The sequence below is a fragment of the Drosophila pseudoobscura genome, chromosome 4 (assembly GCF_009870125.1).
Source record: "Drosophila pseudoobscura strain MV-25-SWS-2005 chromosome 4, UCI_Dpse_MV25, whole genome shotgun sequence".
Taxonomy (NCBI): Eukaryota; Metazoa; Arthropoda; class Insecta; order Diptera; family Drosophilidae; genus Drosophila; species Drosophila pseudoobscura.
The window spans coordinates 2,079,801-2,107,697 of NC_046681.1; the positions used below are offsets into that span (position 1 = coordinate 2,079,801).

Consider the following 27,897-nt stretch of genomic DNA (forward strand, 5'->3'; position numbering starts at 1 on the left):
GAGATGCTACCTGAATTTACAATACATACAAACGTCAAGTCGAAACTGAGCAACTATTCTATCTTAGTTTGTGTTAAGTCACGAATGCATTTGTGTGCGTGTAGCCCGCCTGCGGAAGCATAGTAGCAATGGTACAGGTGCACACATTCGTGTGTGTACTCGTATTTCTTGAGTATGAATACAAGTATAAGAGCGTATGCGAGACGAGTTTGTCTGAGATCAATTGATAGCCATAGCATTGTGTAATGTTGATCTTGTTTTGGTACCGTAGTGGAGCATTGAGTTAAATGAGCCCAGCTCTTAGCTATGCTGGTTGGCTTGTTTGACGGCAACTTCGTGTGCCTATGTATGCGTGAACGTCTTTCTGTTGTTTGAATGGTATCAGCATTGCAGGTGTTTGCAGTCTGCCTTTTAGAAGGTCATGGTTAATACAAGCCATCCTGACCATGCAGTAGTTGTTGAGCATTGAATGAAATGTGTTCATAAAGTTCCGCACAAAATTGAAGAAGTAATAGTTTATTAACTTATAAAGTGTTCCAATTATTTTTACATTTGTCAAGCATATGCGGACCAAACTGTTTAAATTGCACCATAAATAATAATCTAATATTTAAAGAAATGGAAACCTGCGTTCTTATACCAAAGGAGTTCGCATTAGTTACAACATCATTGACACCCTTTAATGGATCAGGAGTAGCCGTATATTCAATAACTGATATTAAGGAGGGATCATTATTCTACCCGTTCCAAGGAACAGTTCGAACCGATAAATTAGATACATTAAAAGATATTGAAAACAACGATGTAAGTAATATTTTAGTTGTTTTGAAGATTATCATTTAATTATTTTCAAAATTAAGAAAAAAACAGGATGAGGAGTTTTTTACTTTCATCTTTGTTAGAATATTGAGTAACTAACCACGGTACTAATGATATTAAAGCATATTTGTACAAACCCCAGAAAAAGGTATTTTGTATTGTTCTTACTAACTGTTTGGAAAGCATAGAGAACCATAGGAAAAATTTCCATTTCATAGCTTATCTTTATCTTTAAACTGCCGATCAAGTATGAAAATCCGATGCAATAAACACACTGGGTATCTATTGTGTTTTTATGCTTTTTCTTTTTATATACCTATATCAAAGAGTTTTTTAAATAAAATGTAGTAAAAGTTTATGCAGATATAAAAAACGTTCACATTTGATTACATCAAAATTTTGATCAAATTCTGTGTAGCCCATACCAGATCGTTTGAAGGATAGTTTTGGCAACATAAAAGCTCGTTTAATAGACTTCAATTTATTGGTCATCGAACTCTAAGGGTATAGAAAATTTGAAGATAGCTTCCTTACTAGTTCTTCCTTCTCTGGTACATACTAATTATTTTCAGGTCTTGAGCGAGGTCCTTCTATATTTTGAATACCTTCTGTGAGAACTTCATTCAATTATCTGTATTGCCCCTTTAAAAATGCATAACATCATGGGAGTACCATGTAATGCACGCACGCTGTTGCGTGATTAGCAGCCAAGACATCAAACTTAACAATAACAATAAAAATTGATGGAAGCGGTGGGCTGCGTTGGTGCGTTACAAGTGCATGTGCACATGCAATTGTAAAAAAATCATTCTACAATGATAATAAAAGTTCGGCTTTTGAATATGAGTGTCTTTACAGATGATATTATGGATCTACAAAAATTTGCAACGAAGCACACCTTACCTAATAAAGTGAATATTATTCAATAGAAAAGCTTAATTGATATTCCTATTGTATGTACATGTATACATGTTTTTTAATCAAAACGTTTCTTTCTATCGTTTGTTTGTATAACAGATATGTAGACAAATGCTGGGTAATTCAGCCAACTAAAAACTGCCTGATTAAAAAAAAGGTCGCTCGGTTCGGCTATTTATGCTGATGAATAGTATCCTAAAAATTAATAAGTGTGCTGCAAGTATCTGATCAAAATCATATTACCCGCTTCAAGCGTATATAAATTGTTTAACTTCGCTCTACTGACTCTACGATCACACCAGGTAGCAGGCATTGAGTGTGATCACTCTCCCATGACTTTAAGAATTTCTTAAGACGTACACCAGACAATTTAAAGAAGTTCTCACAGTCTTCAAGAATAAGTCTGTAAAGTTAAAGCTAGTATGTGTTTTTCTCATAGCCCAAGTACTTGAAATAATCTGTGCAAAAATAACAATATAACAAGAAATATAATGATGATATAATGATCAGATCCAGGGCACTTCGGATATGGTTCCTTCCGGGCTCATACGACTCTGCACTAAGATACAAACGTATAAATTTATTCTATTGACATGTATGTACATATGTTCATACTTACATATACACAAAGATACATATGTAGGTAGATCGGATTCCACTAGTAGTGTGCGTGCATTAAGGGTGATCACTCTCCCATGACATTAAGAATTCCTAAAGATGTACACCAGGTAATATAAAGAAGTTTTCACAGTATTTTTGATGACTTCAGTAATCATTTCGGCATGTGTGGGAAAAATGTATGGCATGCTAGGTAGAATATCTAAAATAATTTAAGGTTAACAAGTGAATAAAACCAGTAGAAAAGCTTCTGCCTGCCGAAGATTGTATACTCTTCAAGTTAGACGACACAAGGAGTGCCCCAACAAACTGCAAGAAACGAAACTGCAGTGAAGAAGTGATCTTGGGAATGTACATACATATGTACATACATATATGCATGTATGTATACTAACGCATATCAAAGCTTATGGGCATTTTTAACGGGTTGAGTCTTTTCAAATGACTCCCCAATGCTGGGATTTTTGTCATTGGTTTTATTCCACTATAATTTTTCTATACTTCTTGTATGGAAAAAGTGGTAGTCGGTTTAACAGAACCAATAAAATGTGACGTTAAAAAACACGAAATACTGAAAATCAATATTTTGCTATTGCTATTTTGAATCAATTGCTAAAACAATGCTCATGTTTTATTGTATTGACTTGTTGGTTTATTTTGAATTCGTATGAGCAGAGTGCTATACGAGTGCAGAGCACATACTCTGCGAATGTATGGAGAGTTGGCATATACAGTACATATATTCAACAATTTACACATTTGTGAACAAATGCAAATTTTCGGGCAAAGGCTTTTCTTTCGTTGCGTGTACCATTCAAAGGAGGAGTGAGTTTGAAACCTAAACTATTGGGAAACTGAATAGTAAAACCATTATGCATCAATACAGCACCTGAAAATTTTTGCGGATTGTTTTGGGTCTATGCTCTCTGAAAACTGTGTTTAAACGGAATTACTTACACGGGAAAAATAAGATCTTCTAGACAGGCAATCGGTCAATTGCAAATGCGCGCAAAATATTCTTTATACTGGAAAATATCTAATTGTTTATTTTCCTGTACCTAAATCGAGTTAGCTGTTTGTTTTTAAATGTGTATGTTCATACAAGTAGGCTGTTATTTATATAACTGGCAAAACAACGAAAAAACAAACTTTAATGCTTGAAAATTATTATATATTTAAAAAAATATTCTCCAAGAAGATAAATATCCATTTTGAAACGCCCGTGCTGATGAACGCCTAGATCTCAGAGATTAAGAGCTAAAGCGACAAAATGTTGTATCTTGTCTTCAGGGATAGCATAGCATACTATTAGAAGTGTATTTCAAAATTTCGCCCCCACAAAGGATACAAATCTGTGGCATCCACAATTTTGAAGATACGAAAAATCCTTAAACGAATAATCGTAGAAAAATGCCCATATCTACCAATCTGCAAAATCTGAATTAGATCGGATCGTCATTATAGCCAAGAAATAGCCACACATGAAATTGCAGTGGTTGTAACCCCCTTGCCCAACCGCTCCCACACACTCTTCGTCGTGCAATGTCTGATGTTGGTGTGAGAATAGAAAAAAAGGAGAGAGATGTAAATAAAAAATGGAAACAAATAAAATCTAATACATAAAAATCTCCCAAATGGTTAGACCGATTTTTATTAATCTTTTTTCCAAAAAATAGTAATTGATGCTAAACGACAAATAAATATACTCTAAAAATTACATAAATCATTAGTTCACATACATATGTATATACAAACTGACGTTGGCTTACAACGTTCCCCTCGTTACAGATGAAACAAATATATTCTAATAAAAATTACATAAATCATTAGCTCACATACATATTGACTGACGTTGGCCTACAACGTTCACCCTCGTTACAGTTGAAAAATTTCGGAAAATAATTATGTTTGAGAATTATGTTTAGCTTTGTTCGCTTCTCATTTGGATTCACATTACATTTATAAAGTTAAAGCTAAGTTGAAGTAAGAAGCGAAATGTAGTGCTGTGATTTAGTAAAAAGCATCTAAATTATCTATTATTATCAGGTAAGTGCACTGCTTAAATAAAAACATGTGTTGTGTATCTAAGACTATATGAGCTAGAGCAACCAAATTTTGTATCCACATTCCTGATATCGAACCTGCACAAGTATCTTTTAAAACTTCGTCCCACCCCCTTCCGCCCCCGAAAAGGACGAAAATCTGTGGCATCCACAGATCTCAGAGACTATTAGAACTGACTGTAGAGCTCTCACTGTTACAAAACTATTTGTAATTTTTCACTGTTACAAGTGTATTTCTGTTTGCGCACTGTAGGAAGCTCACTGCTACAAGTATTTCGCCCCACCCCCTTCCGACCAAACAAAAGACGAAAATCTGTGGCAACAACCACGCACTCTTTATCATTTAATGTAGCCATACTGACTATGTATCGGGTATAAATGTAGAGTTGCGGTCGCAACAGCAACTCACAACGTTACCGCTCGTTTTTATTGTGTGTTTCGAGTAAATGTCCAGCTCACGGCTGATATACGGTAAACATTGTTTTTTTTTTGTTGAAACAACTGTTTTACAAATCGAACATATTTCAAGAATTTCGATATTTTTTTTATATAATTGCGGCCAATTAAAAGTACTTTATAGAAAATATGTACATACACTACTTCGAGTTTGTTTTATTATTAGATCAATAAATGTCGTCTATGTCATTGGGGGTCGTCATCGACGCGTCCGTAGATCTGTCATTGAAGGCCCGTACTGCAGGGTCGTATTAGATAAGTGTATATGAAAGTAACAGCCAAAAAGGAAGCTCTTCCGCTCCCATTAAGTAAAACCGATGCAGAATCATAGACAATGACTATATATACTAGATTAGGGAAGTTGAATCAGATAGGATTCAACTAACACCATATTTCCACTATGAACCAAGCCACCTTTTTAGATAGATTTAGGGCTTTAGGTTAGGTTAAGTTAAGGCGGTAGCCGGGAAGGGGAGATAAAAACCCCACTGTGCTCTGCTGAGTGTATACAGCTCTGCTGAGCGCTTCTTCGATCGATATGTCCATTTCAATCTTGAGACTTTACAGGAAACGGTTTGCTGTCATCTCCCATTTGCATTTTGCATCAAACAATTCGTGCGTGAGGGCCTGCATGTAGCCAAGGGCATCGCTACTTGCTCCCTCTCTGATAAAAGAGGAACCGTAGTACCCTGCCTGGCTAGCTCGTGCAAAGACTAGATTTCGTGCAAAGACCTGCGGCAGTCATTTACAGTCGCTTAATTCGACGATAACGAGCGTAAAGCTTTAATAGCTGCTTGGCTGTCCGAGAAGACACACTGTAAGTGCGTGTATAGAAGTATTTTGGAGACGATAGAAATGTCCTCCTTGATGGCCACAACCTCCGCTTGGAACACATTACAGTGATCCGGGAGCCTGATTCAGCTCGCTACAGTAGACTCCGCCTCCCACGCGGCCGTCTCACTTTGAGCCATTAGTGTAGAAGTGGACCGCACTTGCAGGTCCTGGTTCGCCCAATTTCCATTCCTCCCTAGGTGGGATTGATACCTGGAAAGGCGTCAAGAGGTGATCACTAGGGATACAGTAATCTGTCCTCTCTGGTAATTGCGGGAGTCTCATCGGGATTCCCGAGTGCCCAATCACGGATGCTTTCCAAAGTTTGGCTTATCTCATTCTAAGGGCAAAAAGTGTTGCCACCTTCTTTGGTCTACGGGGAGGAGTTGCAGCACGGTATCCAGGGCTTCCCCTGGTGTAGTGCGTAGCCCGCCAGCTATGCATAGCTCTGCCATGCGTTAAACTCTACTGAGTCTGTTGAGACAAGTACATTAGGGCTGTATAGTCACCGAACTATATACGGGGTCCGCATTCCGCATTTTAGTCCGATTGCTTTCCTGAATGTGTAAAGGGCCAGTGTGGCCTTCTTTCCTCCATCCTCTATGCTCAGTTTCCAATCGAATTAGGCCAAAATACTTGGCATTGTTCCACACAGAGTTTTGGGGGATTCAGTACCGGAACCTTGGACTTCTTAGTAAAAATTTCCGTTATAGACGGGTTGACTTTCAGCCCCAGTTTCGGATTCCACCATTCAGGTTTCTTCCGGCCTCTGTTCTTGCCTGAGGGGCATGATTAATCGAGAGCCTTATTGCAGGCGTCGATGAAGATCTTAACAAGACGAGTCGTGGCGTTCCTGGAAAACTCCTACTCAGGTGGGGACTCAGGAAGAACACGACAGAGGTAGTCAGACTACCGAGTCCAGTTTGTCCGCCTGAGGTTCCGGAATCTAACTGGCTTCGGTAATGAGTAGGAGAGTACAGTTGCCACGTACCTGTGGTCCGAGCAGGAGTGGGCTTTACAATTGCAAGCAAGTTTTTAATTTTGAATATATTTTTAAATCTGGTATTTTTTTTTTAAATAATTTATGGGATCAAAAGCGTAAAAAAAATATTTTTTGCATTCCAGTAAACTTAAAATGTGTAGTAATATATAAAAATAAACTTAAGACACGTCTGCATTTAAAAAGCTTAAGCTCGACAACGTAACTATTGAATACGTCAATAAAGTAAATACCCTAGGTCTCATCTTCAACAGTGCATTGAGTTGGCCAGTGCATGGCCCTATCCGTAAGGTGATAGGGAATATAAGTTTTTTGCTACACAAATGGCTTTAGTAAGCAAAGGCAAAATCACAGTTGGTGTTTTCTAACGATATATGTTATATAGCTCGTTATGTATATAGACTGAAAAGGTCAGATAACTCTAAGCACCTAGATAAAGGCATAAAAATAAAAATATATATAAAAACAAAATAAATTAAATGTGATGAAATAAAAACAAAACCAAAATATTCCGACTAAATTTTAAAATTGAAAGATTATAATGATAAATAGAAAAAAAAGAAAACAAATTAAATTGAGCTAATGTTTCGCATTAACAAGGGGAACGTTGTAAGTTGCTGCTGCGACCGCAACTCTACATTCATACCCGATACATACGTATGGCTACATTGAGCCACAATGTGTGCGTGCGGGAGAGAGAAAACGTGCCTGAACATGTCGTCGGGCACTGCGTAGCCACTGCAAATTGATTTGTTACTTTTGGCTATAAAAATGATCCGATCTGATTCAGATTCGGCAAACTGGTAGATATGGTCATTCTCTATGTTTAATGTTTAGTGTTCAACTATGGACTGTTAAACTGTGTAAAAATATAAATGTACTAATCATAAAATTATCTGCTACTGGAAAGTACGGTGACACAATACAAGGCAGAAGAAAGTTCACTTAAATTATTCGTTATGGAATAATTTAGCGCAAGCGCAAGTATCAAAGGAAAAAATGTATTGTAATTGCGGCAAAGGCTACGGAAAGATTCATGATCATAGTAGTTTGAAGGACAAAGAGGAAGACGAAGAGGAAAGTAGTGCCTATGGGATGCGGAATGGGCCAGCAATACTAATAAGGCTAATGAGAGCCGAGGATTCAACCTCGCCTAGGAGAAGTTTGTGGAGAAAGAGAATTCGATGACAAGTCCTGCGGCTTTCAAGAGAGTGCAAGTTAATGAGACGCAGCGTAATCTCATAAGAAGGAAGATGATGAGAGGGGTCCCAATTAAGACCGCACAGCGCAATGAGAAGGAATTGTTTTTGAACGGACTCAAGCATATCTTGATATTTTTGGTAATGAGGAGACCAGATACAGGAATCATATTCCAAGATAGGCCGGACCAGAGAAACGTGGTAGTGGTATTGGGGTCAGAAAATTCCTTCGACCATATTTTGATAAACCCAAGGACTCCTTTGACTTTATTAATTGTGAAGTCAAAAAGGAAAGACTTGTTGCGATGGAAGGTCATGACGTTACATTTGTTAAGAGGAAGAGCGTTAATAATACACCAATTGTTGAGAGCGTCGAGATCCGATTGAAGAAATAACGGGGTCACCGGATCTCTGTAGCAAAAACATAGCTTGACATCATCAGCATACATTAGGACTCTTGAATTAGGTAAAGCTTGGGGAAGATCATTGATAAATTGGTTTAATATTAAGGGACCGAGTCCAGTTAAGGGACCAGTCCAAAGGTACGCATTAGTCCAGAGAAGAAGTTTAGTCGGAAATCCTAATAGAGATAGTTTGTGGATGAGGAGATTGTGATTTACTGAGTCAAAAACTTTACTAAAATCAGTAAAAACTGCGTCAGTTTGACATTGCTTTGCAAATCCGGCAGTTACATAGGAGGAAAATTCAAGGAGGTTAGACGAAATTTACCGACGTCTTACAAATCCGTATTGTGATTATAATAACAGGGAACTACAAAAGTGTTGAAGCTGAGAAGTAATAATATTTTCGAAGAGTTTAAAAATGGCAGATAAATTGGAGATACAACGGTAGTTTGATTGTGCGTTTTTAGTTTTCTCTGAAATACATTTGTAAATCATATCACAGAAGTACGGATCGTTGCTCTAGCTCTTATAATCTTTGAGCACTAGGCGCTCATAGGGACGGACAGACGGACAGACAAACATGGCTCAATGGAGTCAGATATTGATGCTGATGAAGAATATATATAATTTATGGGGTCGGAAACGCTTCCTTCTGGACGTAACACACATCCACTTTCACCACAAATCGAAGATACCCCTATACCCCTATGAGTATCGGGTATAAAAATTAATGTTCGTGTATTATACGATTAAATTAAGGTACATTTTTCACAACAAAATTGGAAAAAATGTTTTGTAGTCAGATAAGACTAATTTGATCGCATTTTATGGGTAAGCACATATTGGACACTTTAAGAATACTCCCCACGACCCGGGGTACTGTATGTAAATCGTTAAACATGATGGTGGAAACGTTCTGTGTGATATTTTTGCCATTCAGGTATTGGTCCAATACATGGGAAAGAAAAAAATGTGTGCTTCCCACTATATAATCATTTTCGACAGCGTAGCACCTGTGCAGCAGTTGATTTCGCTTTCCACCCCAAGGGCAATGACAGCTGCTGGCGATGCAGATTCGGAATCCGAATTCATCGCCATAACTTTTATAGCGTCTGTGTCCGTGGGGTCCGCAAGCTCACTAACTGTCCCGTAAATTCCGATCCCACCAGTAAATGGACTTTCCGCTTTTATACAAAGCAATATAAAAGCCGTTGGATTAAAGGTGGAGAAGTTTAATTTCTCTTATGCCAGGGAGATAACTTCATTTAAAAAAGGTTTCTCCCCAACTCACTTTGACACCATTTGTTTTGCCAAATTTTGGCCAGAGCGTTTGATGTGAAAGAGTTCAAGTCTAAGAAGAAGAATAGGCCCCTCACAACTCTTACAAATCATCCCAATGGGCCATCAAAACTAACTTCTCTTTTAGTAACCTACCAGAGTGTTAGAGGCTTACGTAGTAAGCTCAGCATTCTTTTCCGGGATAGTGTTGCATTTGCTTCCCACGTTATTTTGTTTATATTGTTTCCGAGGTTTTGGCAGGACGGTACACAACTTAAGAAGGACCGTTCGTCTCGACGTGCTGGAGGGGTTCAGATTGCAGTGGACTTCAAGATCAACACGAAATGGAATTCCTGTGTGTACATCTGATTCGTCTGATCGTATATTCCACCTTCTTCGGATATTTCAATTTATGAGCACATGACTTTGTTGACGGCTTGCTTGACCAGTCCCTGTCTCAAGTCATTCATGTGAAAAATTCTTTGGGTCGATTGCTTCATCTGTGTTTGTATCGGATCTGTTAACCCGAGCCGTTCCGCTCACTATACCTGAAGAAGACTACCATCCTACTTTCGAAGTGTCGCTAGATATAGGACCAACTGTATTGGATCGGTCGAGTAGGCTACCTGAACGTGTCCGCTGCTTTCGTAAAGCCGAGCTTGCGAAGCTTAATAACCCCATTAGGGATTTTGATTTATCCGCTTAGTACTTATGCACTGATGTCATAAAGGCACAAACATTTTTTACAATGCTCTTGGCACATTTTTTGTGACCGACTAGAGTGGCGGAAGGGTCAAAGCAGTGGCTTAAAATAATGTGTGCGTGTTTTCCTCAATCTACTTTGATGAATGTTGATATTATTTTTTTTTTTTAATTTATGCTAAATTAAATAGAGATTTGAGGAAAATTCAAGTTCACCGTTTTATTTGGCTTGTGCCTGAAATATTGGTGCCTAAAGTGTACATTACGCGGAGTGTACATATGTACATAATCAATAAAGAATGTATTCTTTTAGGTTTTTTTTAATTAAACAAAGTTTTCTTTAAGTTTGAACTTGTGATATAAATACCAGAGTTATAGCATTTTATAAAAAGGGATGGATTTTGTATGATCATCTCTGAGACCTCGATTGAACTGCAGTTTTTGGATAAAAGTCTTTTCAGTAAGTATTAAATGTATCTACATAAAGTATGTACATATGTTAATGTTATACCTTAAATCATTTGTATTCTATTTAGCGTTTCAGGGGCGGTATTTCATCTAAAGACAACACTTTCAGTTGTGACCAGATTTTTTCGAATTAACCCTTTAATATGTTTCCCAATCCTAATCGATTCGAATGCAAAAAATAAATATTCGGAGCCATGAATCTCTTTTTTCTCTACATATACACTCCCATAAAAAAAACATTTTACATAATGTTCTGGTTTAATACCAAAATTTTTTACATACATACTATATAGACTCGTATATCTTTTGGTACGTTTCGGTAAAAAATAAATTTCTTTCTATGTTGATCGTGTTGTCAATTACTGTTTATAAAAAAATAATTTTTTTTTAATATTAGGTATTCACACGATCGTATTCCGAGGAAAATCAGAGCTACTTACACTGACGCAGAGATACTTTGGGTACAAATTACAGATCCGTTTCGATTGATTTTTTAAAATTTTGGCAGTTTTGGTTCTTGCAGATGATTGCAAACATTCAAAAAATTTATGTTTTGCGTTTGACAGCATCATATTTTCCAGAATATTCTGGATTATTGACAGTTTCATTCAATCGCCTTTTAATATTCCAAAAGATCTTTAAAACTAGGTGTAATATTTAAAAAAGGTTACCATTAAAATAAATTAAATTTAAATAACTAGAAAAAGTTAATCAAAAAAAAATAATAAAGTCAATCAGCTATGGTTAACGGAAATCGCAAAAAGTAGCGGCTTGACAAATCGTGTCAAATTGCTTCCGATTTTCGAAAATCTAAATATTCTTAGGATTATAAAAACCATTTGAATAATAAATAATAAACAATAATATATATATTTTTAATACGTTGAATACCGTATTGGCTGACTTAATATTTATTAAATTTTAAATTTATTTCATATAAATGTATATATTAAATATATAAATTGCTAAATTGATTACTAATCACCCCTCAAAATGTCGAGTTTCCGATGACTGATAAAAAGCTGGCATGTGGGGGCAAAGTAAAAGGAGGAAAGTAGTATAAAATAAGAAAATAACATTATTAGCTCTAAATATTTAAACAAAATCCTATATGGAAGTGAAAATGAATTCTTATTAAAGTTTAATTTCCGTGAGTTGCTAATACAAGAGTTCTAAGTTAAGTTAATTAACCAAGTTGATTAATTCTGATCATCTTAATCCATAATATTCATCACATAACATAACTAATTCATTCATTTTTGTTTCAGTCTCGATATAAATTTGGGTTATATGATGAAGTTTCATACAAATACGGAAAACGAGTACATCACTGTAACTGGATAAGATTCCTTACAGTTTCCTCTTCATATGATTCCAACGTAAATCTTATCTGCACAAAGGTCAAGGGCGATCCTATGTATGAGGTAGTTAAAGCAATTATGATACATCAAGAATTGGTGGTATACTATTTGCCAGAACGGTCGGAACAGAGTATTGTTACACATTTACACTCAATATTGTATAGAAAAGCAATGGAATCCTTTGTAAAAGGTAGGCAAGATTAAAAAATAATACTAATCTTCATTTATCGTCTATAGCAACAATAATAACACTGTGCGACAATGATTTTATACTTTTCACGAAACAAAAATTAGGATGTAGGCAAGGTTGAGTAAATCTCATTACCACCATAATTCGGTTTTTTAATTTATAAAAAAGAGTTTTTGAGAATATTTCAAACTTTAAGTATCGGCATGAAATATTGGCCCACAATTTAATTTTGTAAAGTACATTCAAAATTGTAAATTTAGTCGCACAGTGAAATAAAGTGTGTCGCATTTGCATGTCCTATTCAAACTTTATAATATAATTTCTTTTTAGACACTCCACTGGATTTATCATTATCATTAATGTATAGATTACCAAATTTACCGCTTTCTCCTCCAGCAAGTGAAGACGAACATAAGACAATTTTAGGCAATTATTCAGGTATTAGGTTACAGTTTATTCATTCTACGAATGATCAATTAGGCTAATTTTTTTTGAAAATGATTCCTTTTTAGCTATAAATAATTACATATATACGACACCAAAAAGACGAGCTATGAGAAATGAGCGGTCTCTGTTACCCTGTGACGTTTGTAATAAGTCCTTCGATCGACCGAGTCTTTTAAAAAGACATATGAGGACACATACAGGTTTGTAATTGTAGTTTTTTTTCCTGATACCAAACCGACATTTTTTGATTGACTCAAACATTTTCTTCAATGAACTAAGAATAACATATTTTTTTTTAATTAAAAAAAATTTAATTTTTATTTTTTTAGAGGTAAGTTTCATATAACTTAATTATGACACATCTAGCTTTAAGGAACTTAAGGTATCGATTTAAAAATCTATGGTTAAGCGGCTAAGTTCCAGCAGTTTGAACAATCCTGCAATATCCACATTTTATCTTTATCAACATCTTGCTACCTCTGCCTCAGTGTAGTTTTTACTTTATTAACTTTATACAGAGACCATCTTGGGAGAACGGGGTGAATTTTCGAAACATGTGAAAGAAAGATTAAGATTAAAATCGATTTGGTCTAAATTGTGATTTTTTTACAAGTTGGAATGAGTAAATTAACAATCGTATTGGCTAATGCTTCAGTTGGATCTTTCAAGTCGACATCAATAGAATTATTTCATCTCAACACAAATCCGCAATATTATTATGTAAAATGTTTTTATCAAAATGTTTGTGACCCCATCTGCGCCTGGCCCTCTAGCCAGCCGTCTCTGTGAGGGATTACACTTCCTCTTTTTTTCGTGCAAGATCAAGGGTTTGTAGGCATATGATGGAATTTAGCGAATCATTTGGGATGGTGCGGAGAGCTCCACTGCTGCAGATTGCCCAATTATTTTTCGTGATCGCGGAGAGGAGTTTTGGTTTAACTATTGCTAAATATATCGAATGGGTTCTTGCCCCATTTTAAGCCAATGGGACTATTGCAGGTGGAGAGGGCTGTCGTTTCCTTCTTCACGAGCACTGCCGCTGAGGGAGAGTCTGCATCGATTTTCTATATGGGGGCCTGAGAGCCGAAACCATGAATTTATTTGTGAATAACAGCAGTTCCGTTTACGAGGGATTTCGATTCTGTCCCTTCTGATGGAAGCTCACGCAGCTTTGCGGTCATTAAGTCGCAGAGTGTTGAGGGTATTTCCCCGAGAAGATAATTTCAACGTCGTCCGCGTGGGCCAAAACTTTGTGACCCTTCCAGGTCACATAGAGTTTTGCTGACTGATATGTTCCATAGAAGACGAGACTGGAAATTGAGCAATTGATCAATGAGCATAACCAAGTAACGGTTCCGTAATGGCACCCGGTACGATGTTTTTGAAGGCCCCCTCGATATCGAGAAAAGCTATTAAAGAGTATTTTTTGGGATGCAGAGATTTCTCTACCACTGAGATTACTTCATAAAGTACCGTTTCCGTAGATTTTCGTTTTCGGCAGGCTTGTTGTGTGCATGACAGCATCTGAAGATCTATAATTGTCCTCAGTTGTCGCCTAATAAGTCTCTCAAGAGTTTTGTGAGGGATAAAAGATAGACTTATTGGTCTTAAGTCTTTTGGAGTTGAGTGTCAGCCTTTTCCCGCTTTTGGGGATAATGACTTGCCTCTGGTATTGTCCACAATGCCAGTATCTTCCTGAAGATACATTTCAGCCGTATCTCCGGCTTTGGAATTTGGGCCGGAATGCTTGTTTCCCATATTTTTCCCACGAGATGTAGAGAAGGGGAAGGGTCAACACGGGCAGAGATCTACGTTGCTCGGGTAAGCCATCATTACAAAAGGGGAATACCAAGTCCCTGAGATCTTCTTTCGTGACTGTGGGTAGGTAACGTGTAGGGATGGCAAGATTGTGAGCTACTTATACGAGGCGTCATCACAAGCAAATCGTCGGTATATATATATGATATATATGTCAGAGGCCGATGGACAGGGCTTCTTGTGTAAGCCTCTGTCAGCTCACGCACTACCCGACACAGTATTGCCCCATTCAATTGCTCTCCTTCCGCCATTTCTTTTTGATCTCGCTCTCTCAAATCCAACATCACCGCGCCACACTCGGCTGAGATGACTCTGTCACACTCTCCAGCCTCGCTCTAAGCAAAAATGCGAATTGAAAGCATAACAGACATTAAAAATTAAAAATGAATTTATTTAAATTAATCCTTCCAATTTAAATTAATTTCAAAGATCATAATTTTTACTTATGTAAAATTTTTCTCCGAGCTGTAACGAACCGTTCTTCTCCGTCTGATGCAGCTGGGCTGGCTCAGCGGTCGATAGGCTCGCTGCAACAATATTTGTATGTTGCCCCGACGACAAGTAAGAAGGCACGGGTTGGGTCTTGTACTGGTATGTTAAAATGCTTTATTGGTATCTTAAGTCTATCTTACGCTATTCCGACTCCGGCGCTGGTTCTCCTCTGTGGTTCGATGAGCGCGTCGCTCCCTGGGACCCACACGGCGTCGCCACGCGTGGCACCGCCGGCTCAACTGACTGGGGCTAGCGATTCTTGGCACGTGGCCCAAATCCACCTCTCAGTCAGGCGCCTGACGCGTTCGCTCTCACTCGACTCACTTGGCTTTTCGGCCCGAGGGTGCCTCACTCCTGGTGGGATGCGCTTCAAGCGTGGCGCCGTTGGTTCAAGGTATTGGAGTCTTTGGCTCTTGGCTGCACGCTCAAGTCCGCCTCTCAATCCTCACACAACGCGTTCGCTTTCTACGGTTCTTTTCCCTTCGCTTGGTCTCACTTTCGTGGCTCACTATTCACTTCACTCTTGTTGGCTCCGTCTGCTGACTGTCCACTTTCCTGGTCGCGGCCCTCCTCTTATAGGCTCGCTTCTGCGTCGGCTCCGCCGATGCCGCCTGGCGCTAACGGCACTTTCCGCCATGCAGTGCCCGTATTTTTCCATCGGCGTTCCTTCATTCCCTTGTCGCTCTCCAACGGGACCTGGCTGGTGGCGTGATCTCATGACCATATTTGGTCATGCGCTGGGCCACTGCCGGCCCGATCCCGTCATCCCGCTGCTCGCTCTCCAACGGGACCTGGCTGGTGGCGTGATCTCATGACCATATTCGGACATGCGCTGAGCCACTGCCGGCCGTTATCCGGGGATATCCGGAGGGATCTCCCGAGGAGAGCTCTCCCGGCCGTTATCCGGGGATATCCGGAGCAGCATTTTATAGAAAAATTCAGCCTAACCCACAAAATGGAAATACCCGTAAAATTATAAGACCCTTAAGATCGCATTTAATTGAATATAAATTCGTTAATATACTTGTTTTACTTTCATTTAACATTGTTGATAAATGTCACAAGATGGCCCGAAAGACTACTTAGCTTAAGCGTTACGCTGCTTAAGCGTTACGCTGCGGTGAACGCCGCGCAGTGGGACATTCCGCCGTTTCAGCTTGCTAAATTAATAACTTCTGAACAATTAAATCTTAAAAAATGTAATCTGCTTAAGTAAATTATGCTACAATGTCTAAAAGCTTCACAATAATGGGATAAAGCTAAACTTTGTTGCTAGTGCATATTTTCCTATATAAAATGCTACATTTTTATTTTTTTAGATCGATAAAGTACTTATTATTATTTATTTATTATATTATTATATTATTTTTTATTTAATTTTCAGCATTGAAAAATTTTAATTGGCTGAATTTGTTTGTTTCTGTAAAATATTCCTCCACATCCTGTTTTGTGGTAGGAATATCTAATAATTTCTGAAGAATAATTGCTTGTCGATTTGTTTTGTGATCTCACATATCTAATGAATGAAATATATGGATCTGATGAGGCTGCCGACATGTTGAAAAGATCTTGGTTTTGCTTAATTCGTGATGTCTTGCTCGTATTCATATTCCTGTAATTTGTGTAATCTTTGTCTCTCATTTCCTGGGCTTCTGAAAACCTTTCAGGGCTGCATTTAAATTTAAAATTATGAATGCAATTTTCCAAGGCAGCTTATTATTCGAACTATGAAACAGTAGTTCAAAAAGATTTTCTTGACCTTTTCGAATTTATGATAAAATATCGGCAGTTGGCCCCATGTTGGAACGGGTTTAAATGGGTTCAACTATCTTTTATGAAGTCTAAATATAAATAAGTGTACATTATATATACTATTTTCAGGCGAAAAACCACATGAATGTTTGGTATGCGGCAAAGGATTTAGCACATCAAGTTCTCTTAATACGCATAGGTAATTATCTGGAACAAAAAATAGAAAAAAGCTAACTGATAACAAAATTTCACAATTTTAGAAGAATTCATTCAGGAGAAAAGCCTCACGAATGTCAAGTATGCGGAAAAAGGTTCACAGCGAGCAGTAATCTATATTATCACAGAATGACCCATATAAAGGTAACGTACATTATTTTATGTATTCTATATAATTATTACTATTGAAGAAAAAATATATAAACACTTATATCGAACCACTTCAGATAGAGTTGCATATCCTTGAAGCTTGAGTTAAAGTTCATTTTATAAATTAATCAGCTTAATTATTAAACAATCAGCTTACGAATCTAACCGACAGCTGTTACCTTATTAATTATATGTAGATGACTCACAAATGTATTCAAGCCAAATTAAAACTGAGTTGGAAGTTTTGCTTGGCTCTCTCGGTTGGATTTAAAATTGAAATTATGGTTTGGTCAAACAGAACCCCAAAACAAATTTTACTGATAGAAGGTTCAGCAGCTTTGACGAGAAAGTTTGAAGCTTGATATGCAATTGACGTGATATTGAGTGATAATTAAAAAAAAAACAAAATCGGGTCGTTATTAGCGCCCGAATTGGACACAGATGAAATATTATAAAATTCTAATTAAATAAAAGGATAAACGGAGTGCAAGAGTTGCTCTCTTTCTCTCATGACAAGTGCGAACAAATTTGAGATCAGGATCCCTGCAATACCAAAAGACTTATAGAAAGAGCACTTTCGTATAGTTTATAGAAATCATGAGATCACATTAGCGTCCACCAGAATCGGAACCTACGAATAATTCTAAGAACTATGAGAATTATGAAACTATGTGTCTAAAATTAATTTCTAGCTCCCGCTGAGAAGCAGCAGCAAACAAATATTCAGTTTTCACTTTCACAAAAGTTTTCCGATTTACTTTTGAAATCACATAAACTGGTGCTCACGTTTTTACAATCGGCAAGATTTCTTTTCACTTTTCAAACTTTTCAAAACGAAAACATTTTTTTCGACGAAATGAAAAGTAAAAAGCTTTTTAAACAATAAATTGTAATATATGACTTATTGAAGCATAACATAAATTTGACACCATTACCATGGCAATTTAGTTTGTGCTTTCTTTATTAATAATTTTGTTTTAACCCAACCTCAAATTTGGATCGGAAATATTGGGTCAAGCCAACAAGCCTTTTCGATTTTGTGCGAACAGTTGACGCACATTTTTCGTGCAACAAATTAATGTTCGGGCGATTTAACTTTCAATATGCATGCTCTAACTCACAGTTCGTCATGTTCGGCCAAAATCGAGGAAAAAATTAAACATATCGATTACAAACATTTGTGAGAACTGTGGAAACTTAAAACGAAACGTTTTAGCTATTTGAAAGTTATCCCGTTAAAAAAATCCTTTTGACTGACGTTTTATATCTCAATCGAATCGCTTAAGCTGTATCGGAATCCCGGATAAACTGTTCATTGTCGTTGGTTAACCAACCCAACAACGTAATTAGCTTACTTTCAAACAATTTTAAAATATTGACTAATTTCATTATAGAAGTTCATGTACTGATCTATTTAAATATCAAATTTGTATAATTAATTGATATAGGGCAGTAAACCTTTATTTAATTTTACTTAGTCAATGCAATTCATGCCACAAAATCATCGAGGAATATTGGTGGTATTGGGCTCTATCTTTACTGTACATAGTCCCGGAGTCAAAAGTCAAAAGCCAGATGACCTAATTTGGTGCGAGGAAAAAAATGTTTACTTAAATTTTAATGTAGGTAACTGGACCTTCTACAGGTCCAAGTGAGCTTGGGAGGGTTTCATCACTCTCCCAGGCTACCGCCTGAACCTAACCTAACCTAACTGATAATTTGAAAAATATAAAAATATTCTGATTTTCCCATTTTGTTCAATTTGATACATTTTTAAGTGATTAAAAACTTGATTTAAACAAATTATTAAATAATTTTTTGTAAAAAGATGAATCAGAATCGAGCTTATGATTACAAAACGTGTCATTTTTTTAAATACCATTGTAAGGTTAACTTAACTTGAAGTCTTTATGATTCTCAGCGAGGGAATTTATTTTAGACAAAAATTTCATGGTGAAATTTTCTTAGAACTTTTCGTTTTTTGCAATAACGGCAACTGCATGAATGCAGTTCAGAGCTTTCTTGATTGATATGACCTCCGCTTGGAAGACACGACAGTGATCAGGGAGCCCGAAATCGTGCCGTTTGCATGAGTGACCTATCTGTTGCGGTAACCATTCGGTGGAATCTCTAAGACGTATTGCTGCCATTTCTACCCTTTTTTTTCGTGCAAGCTGACGAACGGAAGTAGGTCGTTCGCTATCCTCAACCTGCGACCCGTCCGGTGGCGCCAGCTATGCCCCGCTTGAGCCACCTCACCAGCTCATTAGAACAGACTTTTTGTATCTGTAACAAAGCCGACATTTTCTGAAAGACTTGGGCTTTCAAAAAATAATAATGAATAGTGGTATTTTTGTTCCATTTAGTTTTTTATTGTGATAAATTACATATGTATATGTAGATTTCAATTTCTATTGCCGAGATTCTACATTTATTCCCAATATTCTGTCAGTGTGGCTTACCTCCAGGCGCACATAGTGCATGACAAAGAATGTGTGAGATAGAGACTGAAAATGAGTAAGCGCGTGGACGTCGATGCGTAGTCACTGAAAAAAGATTTTTTTCTTCTGGCTATAATAATAATCCGATCTGGTCCAAATCCATATCTGCTAGATATGATCATGCGTTTTTGGTTTTTTTCGTATTTTATTTTTTGACATTGCCAAAGATTTTCGTCCTTTGCGGGACGGAGAGGACATGTAAAAATTTTGAAGTTTCTTTCAATGTGATATCACAGGAGTATGGATATGAAATTTCATTGCTCTAGCTTTTATATTCTCTGAGAACTAGGCGTCAAATAAGACGGTCAGACATACATGGCTTTTACGGCTCGGCTACTGATACTGATAAAGAATATATATTCTTTATGGGAAACGCTTCCTTTTGGATGTATTTGACATGCATCCATACTTTCAACACTAATCTAATATACTCATTTTAAGTATCGGGTAAACAAAAAAACGACATTTTCTTATCAATTTGGGGTTTTACAATTGTTTAATAAATTATTATTTTTTCTGTGGCAAGTTTTTTTTTTAATTTTAAAAAGTTGGCATATTTTTTTACTTATTTGTATTGTTTGTATTTTTTAGGAAAAACCACATAAATGTAATTTGTGCTCGAAATCATTTCCCACACCCGGAGACTTAAAAGCACATATGTATGTGCACAGTGGCTCTTGGCCTTACAAGTGCTCAATTTGCCACCGCGGATTTTCCAAGCAAACTAATCTAAAGAATCATTTATTTCTACATACAGGTAAGCTAAGCATAACACGTAAATAAGTATTTTTGTTAATACATCGCTCAAAAAAAATTTCTATCTTATTTATTTAAATGCAATGTAAATACATTAGCTTAGCTTTGACATGAAATATTCATTAAACTAACGCTTCTTAAGTTTTTTTTCGGAATAGATCGACTAATAGACTTCAGACTATTTTATGGGGGCAAAATGGTGCTACATATACGTAAAGTTATAAGAAAAAATATAAAATGATTTTCAATCCAACTCTCAATAATTCGTGAACAATTTGTTACTTAAACTAAGAGTTTGAAAAAAAATATATACATATAGTGACCATCCATAATATCCATATCTTTATCTCCTCTTCACATACACATTATGTTTATGTCCAATTCACCCACCCCATCTACAAAAGAAACAGGACACCACCCAAGAATCAATAACTGATTCTTCCCACACTCCAAGCTAGAGTCCACTAATCTAAACAGTGGACCCCATTGATTCATCAAAGCCAGAATCACGCCACTCACGAGAAATCGATTCTTTAGAATCATGCCACTCATGAGGATGCCTTTCATCAAAGCCGACGCATCCCCAAATATCGGTCCAGGCACGTACGCCACCGACACGAAGACGCAGCCGAGGAAAGCAACACCCGAAGCCAGAGTCGAGAGCTCTAAGAGAAGGGCTCATGGAAACTAGCCAACAATACAGAAATAAGTTCCGTTTGAGACAAGCAGACCGAAAGTCAAGTCGGGGAATTCATTAAAATCTTGTGACATAAACATCTTAAGTTTGTAAAATAAAAAACCTTTTTAAAAACTTAAAATCGAGTTGCGGATATTTAACTATATATATAAAATATATATATACAAAAATTCACCTGTGACAATATACGGTTTTTAGTGATGCTGGTTTCCAGGTGTTCTTTATGTAATAACAAATAATTAACAAATATGTTAATCAACACAGCTGGTCGTAATTTAAGTCTTATAAAAAATGGCATTTAATGCTACATATGTACATATATGGCAAAACTTCATCTGGAGTAACCAACAAGGTGAAATTAATACTAGTCGAGCCGTTTAGGAGCGGCACGTATTGGGTTAACACTCAGGAAACGAAGTCTTATAGTTATGTATATGTATATATAAATGCTCTGTTTGTTTGTAGCTCTTATAAAAACTCGAAACGTACTGCACCGATTGAGCTAAATTTTGACATATTGCAGTATGGCATTTGAGTAAGGGATGCGTGTTTTTTTGCTTTCTCGATCCAAAAGGGATCTCACTAAGAACTAACAGTATATACAATATAGTGGTATTTACATTGGTATTAGGCGATTTAGGGAAAGTAGTACTGCTACAATATCATAGAATTCAGTCCCAGTCACGATTTTATTATTTTTGTACGAATATTTTGAAAAGAAGGACTTTCCTAGTGGTCAAATCTAACTAAACGAATAAATAATATTTTAGAGTATCAGCTTCCATAGGTCAAATCTGTGCCACGACCATTTTTTTATTCAAATTTATTCAACTATTATTTATTAAATTTATTTATTATTCAAATTTATATTTTAACAAAAAGTTGCTTTAACTGAGTTAATGTATCCCTGTGTAAATTTCAGGTGGCAATAAGTTATGACATCGAAATTCGCAGTTTTTTCGTTAATATCATTTTATAAATACATAAAATATTACAAATAAATTTTTGATCAAATTAAGAATCATTCATTACACTTCAATTTTAAAAACAAATCAATGTGCTTGGTTTGCGAGAAAACGGACTTTACTGACAACCTATTCAAGTGCCGAGGAGTTTATTCACATAGATATACATACATATATCAAACGTATAACAATATACCATCAATTAGCTAGGCTATAAAGTTACAGAAGCAATACTTAAATTTTATCAAATTGCCAAAACACCACTACAAAAGTATTTATATTTCTAGGTGACAAGCCGCATGGTTGCCCGATATGTAGCAAAAAATTTGCACTGGCGTGTAATTTAAGAGCACATGTGAAGACTCATGAAGGTAAGCTTAGTCGTATGAATTTATTATAACCGAAGAATATGTTAATGTCAAAAAGGGATGCATCAGCTTTTAACCTATGTATTTAAAAACCATTTATTCAAAATTTCAAGGGTCGACTTATAACATTTCATAATAATATTTAAATAATACATTTTGGCATGACAAATGATGGATCAGCCAAATAATCTTCGAAGGAACGCTTCAAGAATAAAAATTGAACGAATTCCGAGGTTTCTACAGTGGCGAGTACGTGTGGATACATGTTTCCACAAAGACTCACCCAATCCCTTTGGTGCAGACTCATACTTTTCCAGTGTTTTTTAAACAGAGCCCATCGATTTTCAATGGGATTTAGATCTGGGCTATTGAGCAGGCCACTGGATTAAGTGAAAACTCGAGTTATTGGGACGATTTTTTACGAATTTAGCCTTGTGCGTCGGTCTGTTACAATAGCTCTCATGGTTGTTGTGAACTCCGAAATGCGATATTTTAAAAGGAGATGGATTGGCTATCATTCTATTGAGAAGTTCAGCGTACAATGCTTGTAAATGCAGACAACGATTTTATTTTTCGAAGTTTTAGTTGCTCTACAGATTGAAAGGTGCTGAAGGGAATTCACCGTCCAGATCCTTGATGAGCACAACAGCTCTAGCTACCACATCACACAAGATTTGTGAGACCAACAAAACGCAGCCCTCCTCCCGCCCAACCGACCGAGGGGCGCTGCCGAATGACGCGCGTATCCGAACCGAACGCGAACATGCAGCAAATATAGCTGTTAAACTAATATGCGAGGAAAATTAGATCAAAACTTACTAAGAGAAAGCTATGTGAGTATTAGTAATCTAATAAGTGGAAGGGTCTCAGTGGTGCATATAATCTTGTAGGGGAATTCTAATCCGAGCATAACACCCTAAATGGTTCATGAAAGGAATAATTCGATCTGCAAAGTGGAAGGGACAACGATGTATATTTTCTATTAAATCTAATAAGAATCGTGAAGTTTATGCGGCTCAACAGATCAGGGCTACCCACCATCATCATCACCATCAAGTTGTGCATAAAAATCACACCAAGCATTTTTCTGCGGTTAATTATGAATGGGATGTTTACTATTAACAATCTACTAGAGTAAGATGGAAGTCTCACACCTTCATCCCAGTTAAGGCCCCTCAGAGCAAAGAGTAAAAAGTTGTTCTGTACTGATTCTATACGGTCCTGGTGTACAATGGCTATGGCTGTTTTTCTGACACAACAATTCAAAGCTTGCACAAGTATCAAAGGAAAACAGATGGAAAAATATATTGTAAGGGTCTATAAGGGTCCTAATTAAATTTGTGGAGACCCAACGTTTTTCACAGGACGCAAAATAGTTTTACAGCTTCGTAAACAGAAAGCTCAGAACGTCCGCATACCCATCCTCGCTTTTTCCAAACGATACGTTTACCCAGGTCGAACGGCATTTTCAGTCCCATGTAAGATGAATGTTCTTTACTTCATGATTTTCGACTAGTTAAGCCGGTGTTTTCACCGGGTCCAGACATGGTTCCAGGTTGTGTACTCATTTACTGCGCCGAGGCTCTGTGTGGACACTTGCTTAAACTATTCACCCTGTACATCGTTTCTTCTTGCTTCCCCCCGATCTGGCAGGAATCGTTTATAATTCACTCTATAAAAAGGGTAGCAAATCTGACGCAAAAAATTATAGAGGTATAGCAAAGTTATCCGCTATTCCCAAAATGTTTGAGAAGGTTTTAACGACGCACTTGCAACATCTCTGCAAGTCACTTATATCTCCAACTCAGCATGGATTTATAAGGCGGCGATCAACCACCACGAACTTGTTAGAGTTTACCTCATTCATTATTAAAGGCTTTCAAGGTAACTTACAGACGGATGTTATTTACACCGACTTTAGTAAAGCATTCGACGCTGTAAACCATTCCCTTTTAGCATACAACCTAGGATTTCCGCCCAACCTCCTGAGATCGATTTCTAGCTAAATTTGTTTCAGGTCTCAAAGAGTATCAAGTCCTCGAGTACTTATGTATGCGGATGATGTTAAACTCTGTTTCCAGTATAAGGACATTTTATTTCATTCTTGCTTGCTATCCGATCTCAATAACTTTTTAGTCATGGTGTTTTGTTACGCCTTAATGCCTCGAAATGCAAAGTTATAAAATTTCATCATTCTTGTTGGCTCCAAACACCCTATGTGGTGGTTCTCTTGAGATAATTACCCTGGTGTATGATCTTGGTGTTATATTAGACGTCAAGCTAAAGTTTTCTGAAGAGGTGGTCAAAGGAATTTGACGACCTCGCTAGTTCGTCCGATCTTAGAATACGGCTCCTGCGTGTGGTGCCCTCAGTACAAAGTACACCAGGACCGTATAGAATCAGTACAGAACAATTTTTTACTCTTTGCTCTGCGGGGCCTTAACTGAGATGCGTGTGTGAGACTCCCATCTTACTCTAGTAGACTTTTATTAGTAAAACTTCCATCCTCAGTTAACCGTAAAAAAGAGCTTGGTGTGATTTTTGTGCACAACTTGATCAGGGGTGACATAGACAGCCCTGATATGTTGGCCCGCATAAACTTCACTATTCCTATTAGGCTCACTCGAAATTGTATACCATTGTTCCTTCCACTTAGTAGATCGAATTATTCCTTGCATAAATCGGTTAGGGTCTTATGCTCGGATTAGAATTCCCTCTACCATATTATATCCACCATTAATTCTCTTCCTCTATTGAGTTACTAATCCTCACACACCTTTGTAGTAATTAGTAATTGTAGTGGTATTTTTAGTTTCTTAGTAAGTGTGCTAATTTTCGTCGAACATTAGTCTAACAACTATCTTACTATCATGTTCGCGTACGGTTCGGCTACGCGCCGCGCGTCATGCGACAGCGCACCTCGGTAGGTTGGGCGGGAGGAGAACTGCGTTTATCCTGGGATCCGCGATTACTTTATGAAAGATTTGATAGGACCAGAAAAAGGCAGAAAAATATAGAGGAGGTCCAACAAGTCCAGTTGAGACCGCAGAGAGACTTGATCAGATCGACAACGCCACCACCAATATGACCGAAACCCGTACAGCTAGTGGGTGTATACATAAGGGAAACGGTCGTTGGAATAACTTTGCTATCAACTTTCGGCTCTCTGATCTAAGGGAAATGCAAGCCACTCAGACTGACAACGCAATGCACTCGGACATCACTCGGTGCCACTCGGTGGGGCACAATTTTGACACGAAACGATCAAGGTCCGATATCACAGGAGTGTGGATACCAAATTTGGTTGCTCTGGCTCTTATGGGTTCTGAGATCCTTGAACTCTTATTTTGCAATTGGCAATTCAATCTTCTACGATTCTGCGTTTTTAGTTTTCTCGTATCGTCGAAATTGTGGATGCAACAGATTTTCGCCCTTTGTGGGTTCGGGAAGAGGCGGGGCGAAGTTTTGAAATATTCTTGTGGCAGTGACATATCACAGAAGTCTGGATCCAAAACATCGTTGCTCTAGCTCTTATAGTCTGAGATCTAGGCGCTAATCGGGATGGACAGACGGACGGACGGAGGGGCAGAGCTATATTGACTCGCGTTTTAATGCTGATCAACAATATATACACTGTATAGTATCGTAAACGCTTCCTTCTGGATGTTATGTCCATCCATATCCACCACAAAACTAATATGTCGCTAAACGCTTCGAGTACCGAGTATATAATTTTAGCGACTAGTAGACGAAAAGTACCAATCGTTCAGTCTGTTTCTAAAACTAATATATCGCTAAACTCTTCGAGTACCGAGTGTATAATTTTAGCGACTAGTAGACGAAAAGTAGCAATCGTTTACATTTGGTTTCAGCTGCAATTGGAAGTACTATTGAGTTGATCTCACCTTAAATCTATCCCACATTTACTGTCCGCTTTTGCTATTACTTTTGGCTATTAGTCGTAGTGAAACATACATATGTATAAGAAAATAATCGTTTCTCTTGTCATAAAACAAATTATTATTGAAATTAATTCTTCCTTTTTTTAGGGTATCTTCAACCGGATTACAATAAAGAATGCCTTCGATGTGCAAGCAATAGTGTTAATATGGACAGAAAATACTGTAAGGGATGTACTTCTATAAATTGTTCCACAAATGATATTGACAATTCTTTGGTGGATAGAGAAGCTATTACAAAGGAAGACTTTGATACTTTTTTCTTGCAAATTTAGTGACTGATTTATCGAGTGACATTTTTTAAAGTTTTGTAATCCAACCCTGTTAAAATCTATCTTTTAAGTTGTGATAATAATTTAAAAGAAAATATGTTCAATAATTTTTAAGTTTTTTTTGTTACATAGAAATTTACAGTAAGTTAAGAAATATTTACGGCGATCAATTTCTTATTACTCATTAACGAAGGTTCCAAGCGACAGGTTTGGGTTAACAACTAAAAGTGAGTTTAAGTTTTCTTTTTTTCTTTACAACTTTAATTTCGGCATCTTAATCGCTGTCGCACTCTCTAAATATTTCACCATGTTTACATAAAAACCGAAACCTAGTTCATATGTTCTAAATAATATAAATAAAGGTTTATATTTTGGTTAAGCTTTTAAAGTTTTAAATGTAAGTTACTAAGAACATGTATTTTTATATATTTATTTACTATTTATAAAAAGGATCCTTGCAATCAGCAATGAGTTTCGCGTTGATATCATTTAAGGAAAGCTCTAGTCAAACCTACTTTTATACGAAATATTGTCAACCAGCTATGTTACGGTTATAAGTCGCTGCTAAATAGAATTTAAATTCCTGAAAAATAAAAACAATTAACAACCATGCTCCAGTTATAACAAATCGTCAAAAGTTACGAATTGACTGTCATATCGCAAAACTACGTGCTTCAGTTTTCTCAGAAAACTCAGAATCCTACGATTCGACACGGTTTCACAGGAGCTTCCGATTTCAAAAATGAATTACACAGAGCATATAAATATTAATCTTTATGACGGGAACAAATATATAAACTTATTTGCTAAAGTTGTAACTTTATATTTATACATTTGGACTTTTAATAAATTTATTTATAAATACGCTAATAGGCTAATAGGCTCTGTACACTGAGCACATTCATGGGGGACGGTGGGATTTTTTTTGCCCGATTCACAGTGTCACCATAAACCATCTATTATCCGTCAAAAATCAGCTGATGTGAATATAATGACAAAGTTTTGGTCTGAACTGGCTTTAATAAAACAGTCCATATATTTACAATTAACGTTACTGTGGAGATAATGTTTTTTATCCCCAATCGGCCGACTAATTATTTCGAATTAAATAAAACTCGGCGCAGAAATAAAATTACGATATGTTCTTTAATGCGTGACATCCAAATTGCAAGTGTGGCTTGCCTGCCCTTTACATTG

At 36.9% G+C, this 27,897-nt stretch overlaps 1 protein-coding gene across 3 annotated transcripts; it reads left to right on the forward strand.

Moving 5' to 3' along the window:
- Positions 1 to 334: 334 nt before the first annotated feature.
- LOC26533646 (zinc finger protein 3-like) lies at positions 335 to 27,578 on the forward strand. Of its 3 annotated transcripts, none has more exons than XM_015188941.2 (9): positions 335 to 804; positions 12,025 to 12,307; positions 12,704 to 12,745; positions 12,820 to 12,954; positions 16,946 to 17,015; positions 17,077 to 17,176; positions 20,275 to 20,440; positions 22,389 to 22,472; positions 26,519 to 27,578. In XM_015188941.2, the coding sequence occupies exons 1-9, from the start codon at positions 619 to 621 to the stop codon at positions 26,701 to 26,703; spliced, it is 1,251 nt and encodes a 416-aa protein (XP_015044427.1). In that variant the 5' UTR covers positions 335 to 618; the 3' UTR covers positions 26,704 to 27,578. The 3 variants fall into 3 exon arrangements, with proteins under 3 accessions (XP_015044427.1, XP_015044428.1, XP_033236037.1); XM_015188942.2 differs by having other exon boundaries at positions 337 to 804; positions 12,638 to 12,745; XM_033380146.1 differs by lacking the exon at positions 335 to 804 and adding an exon at positions 4,237 to 4,401 and having other exon boundaries at positions 12,638 to 12,745.
- The last annotated feature ends 319 nt before the right edge of the window (positions 27,579 to 27,897 follow it).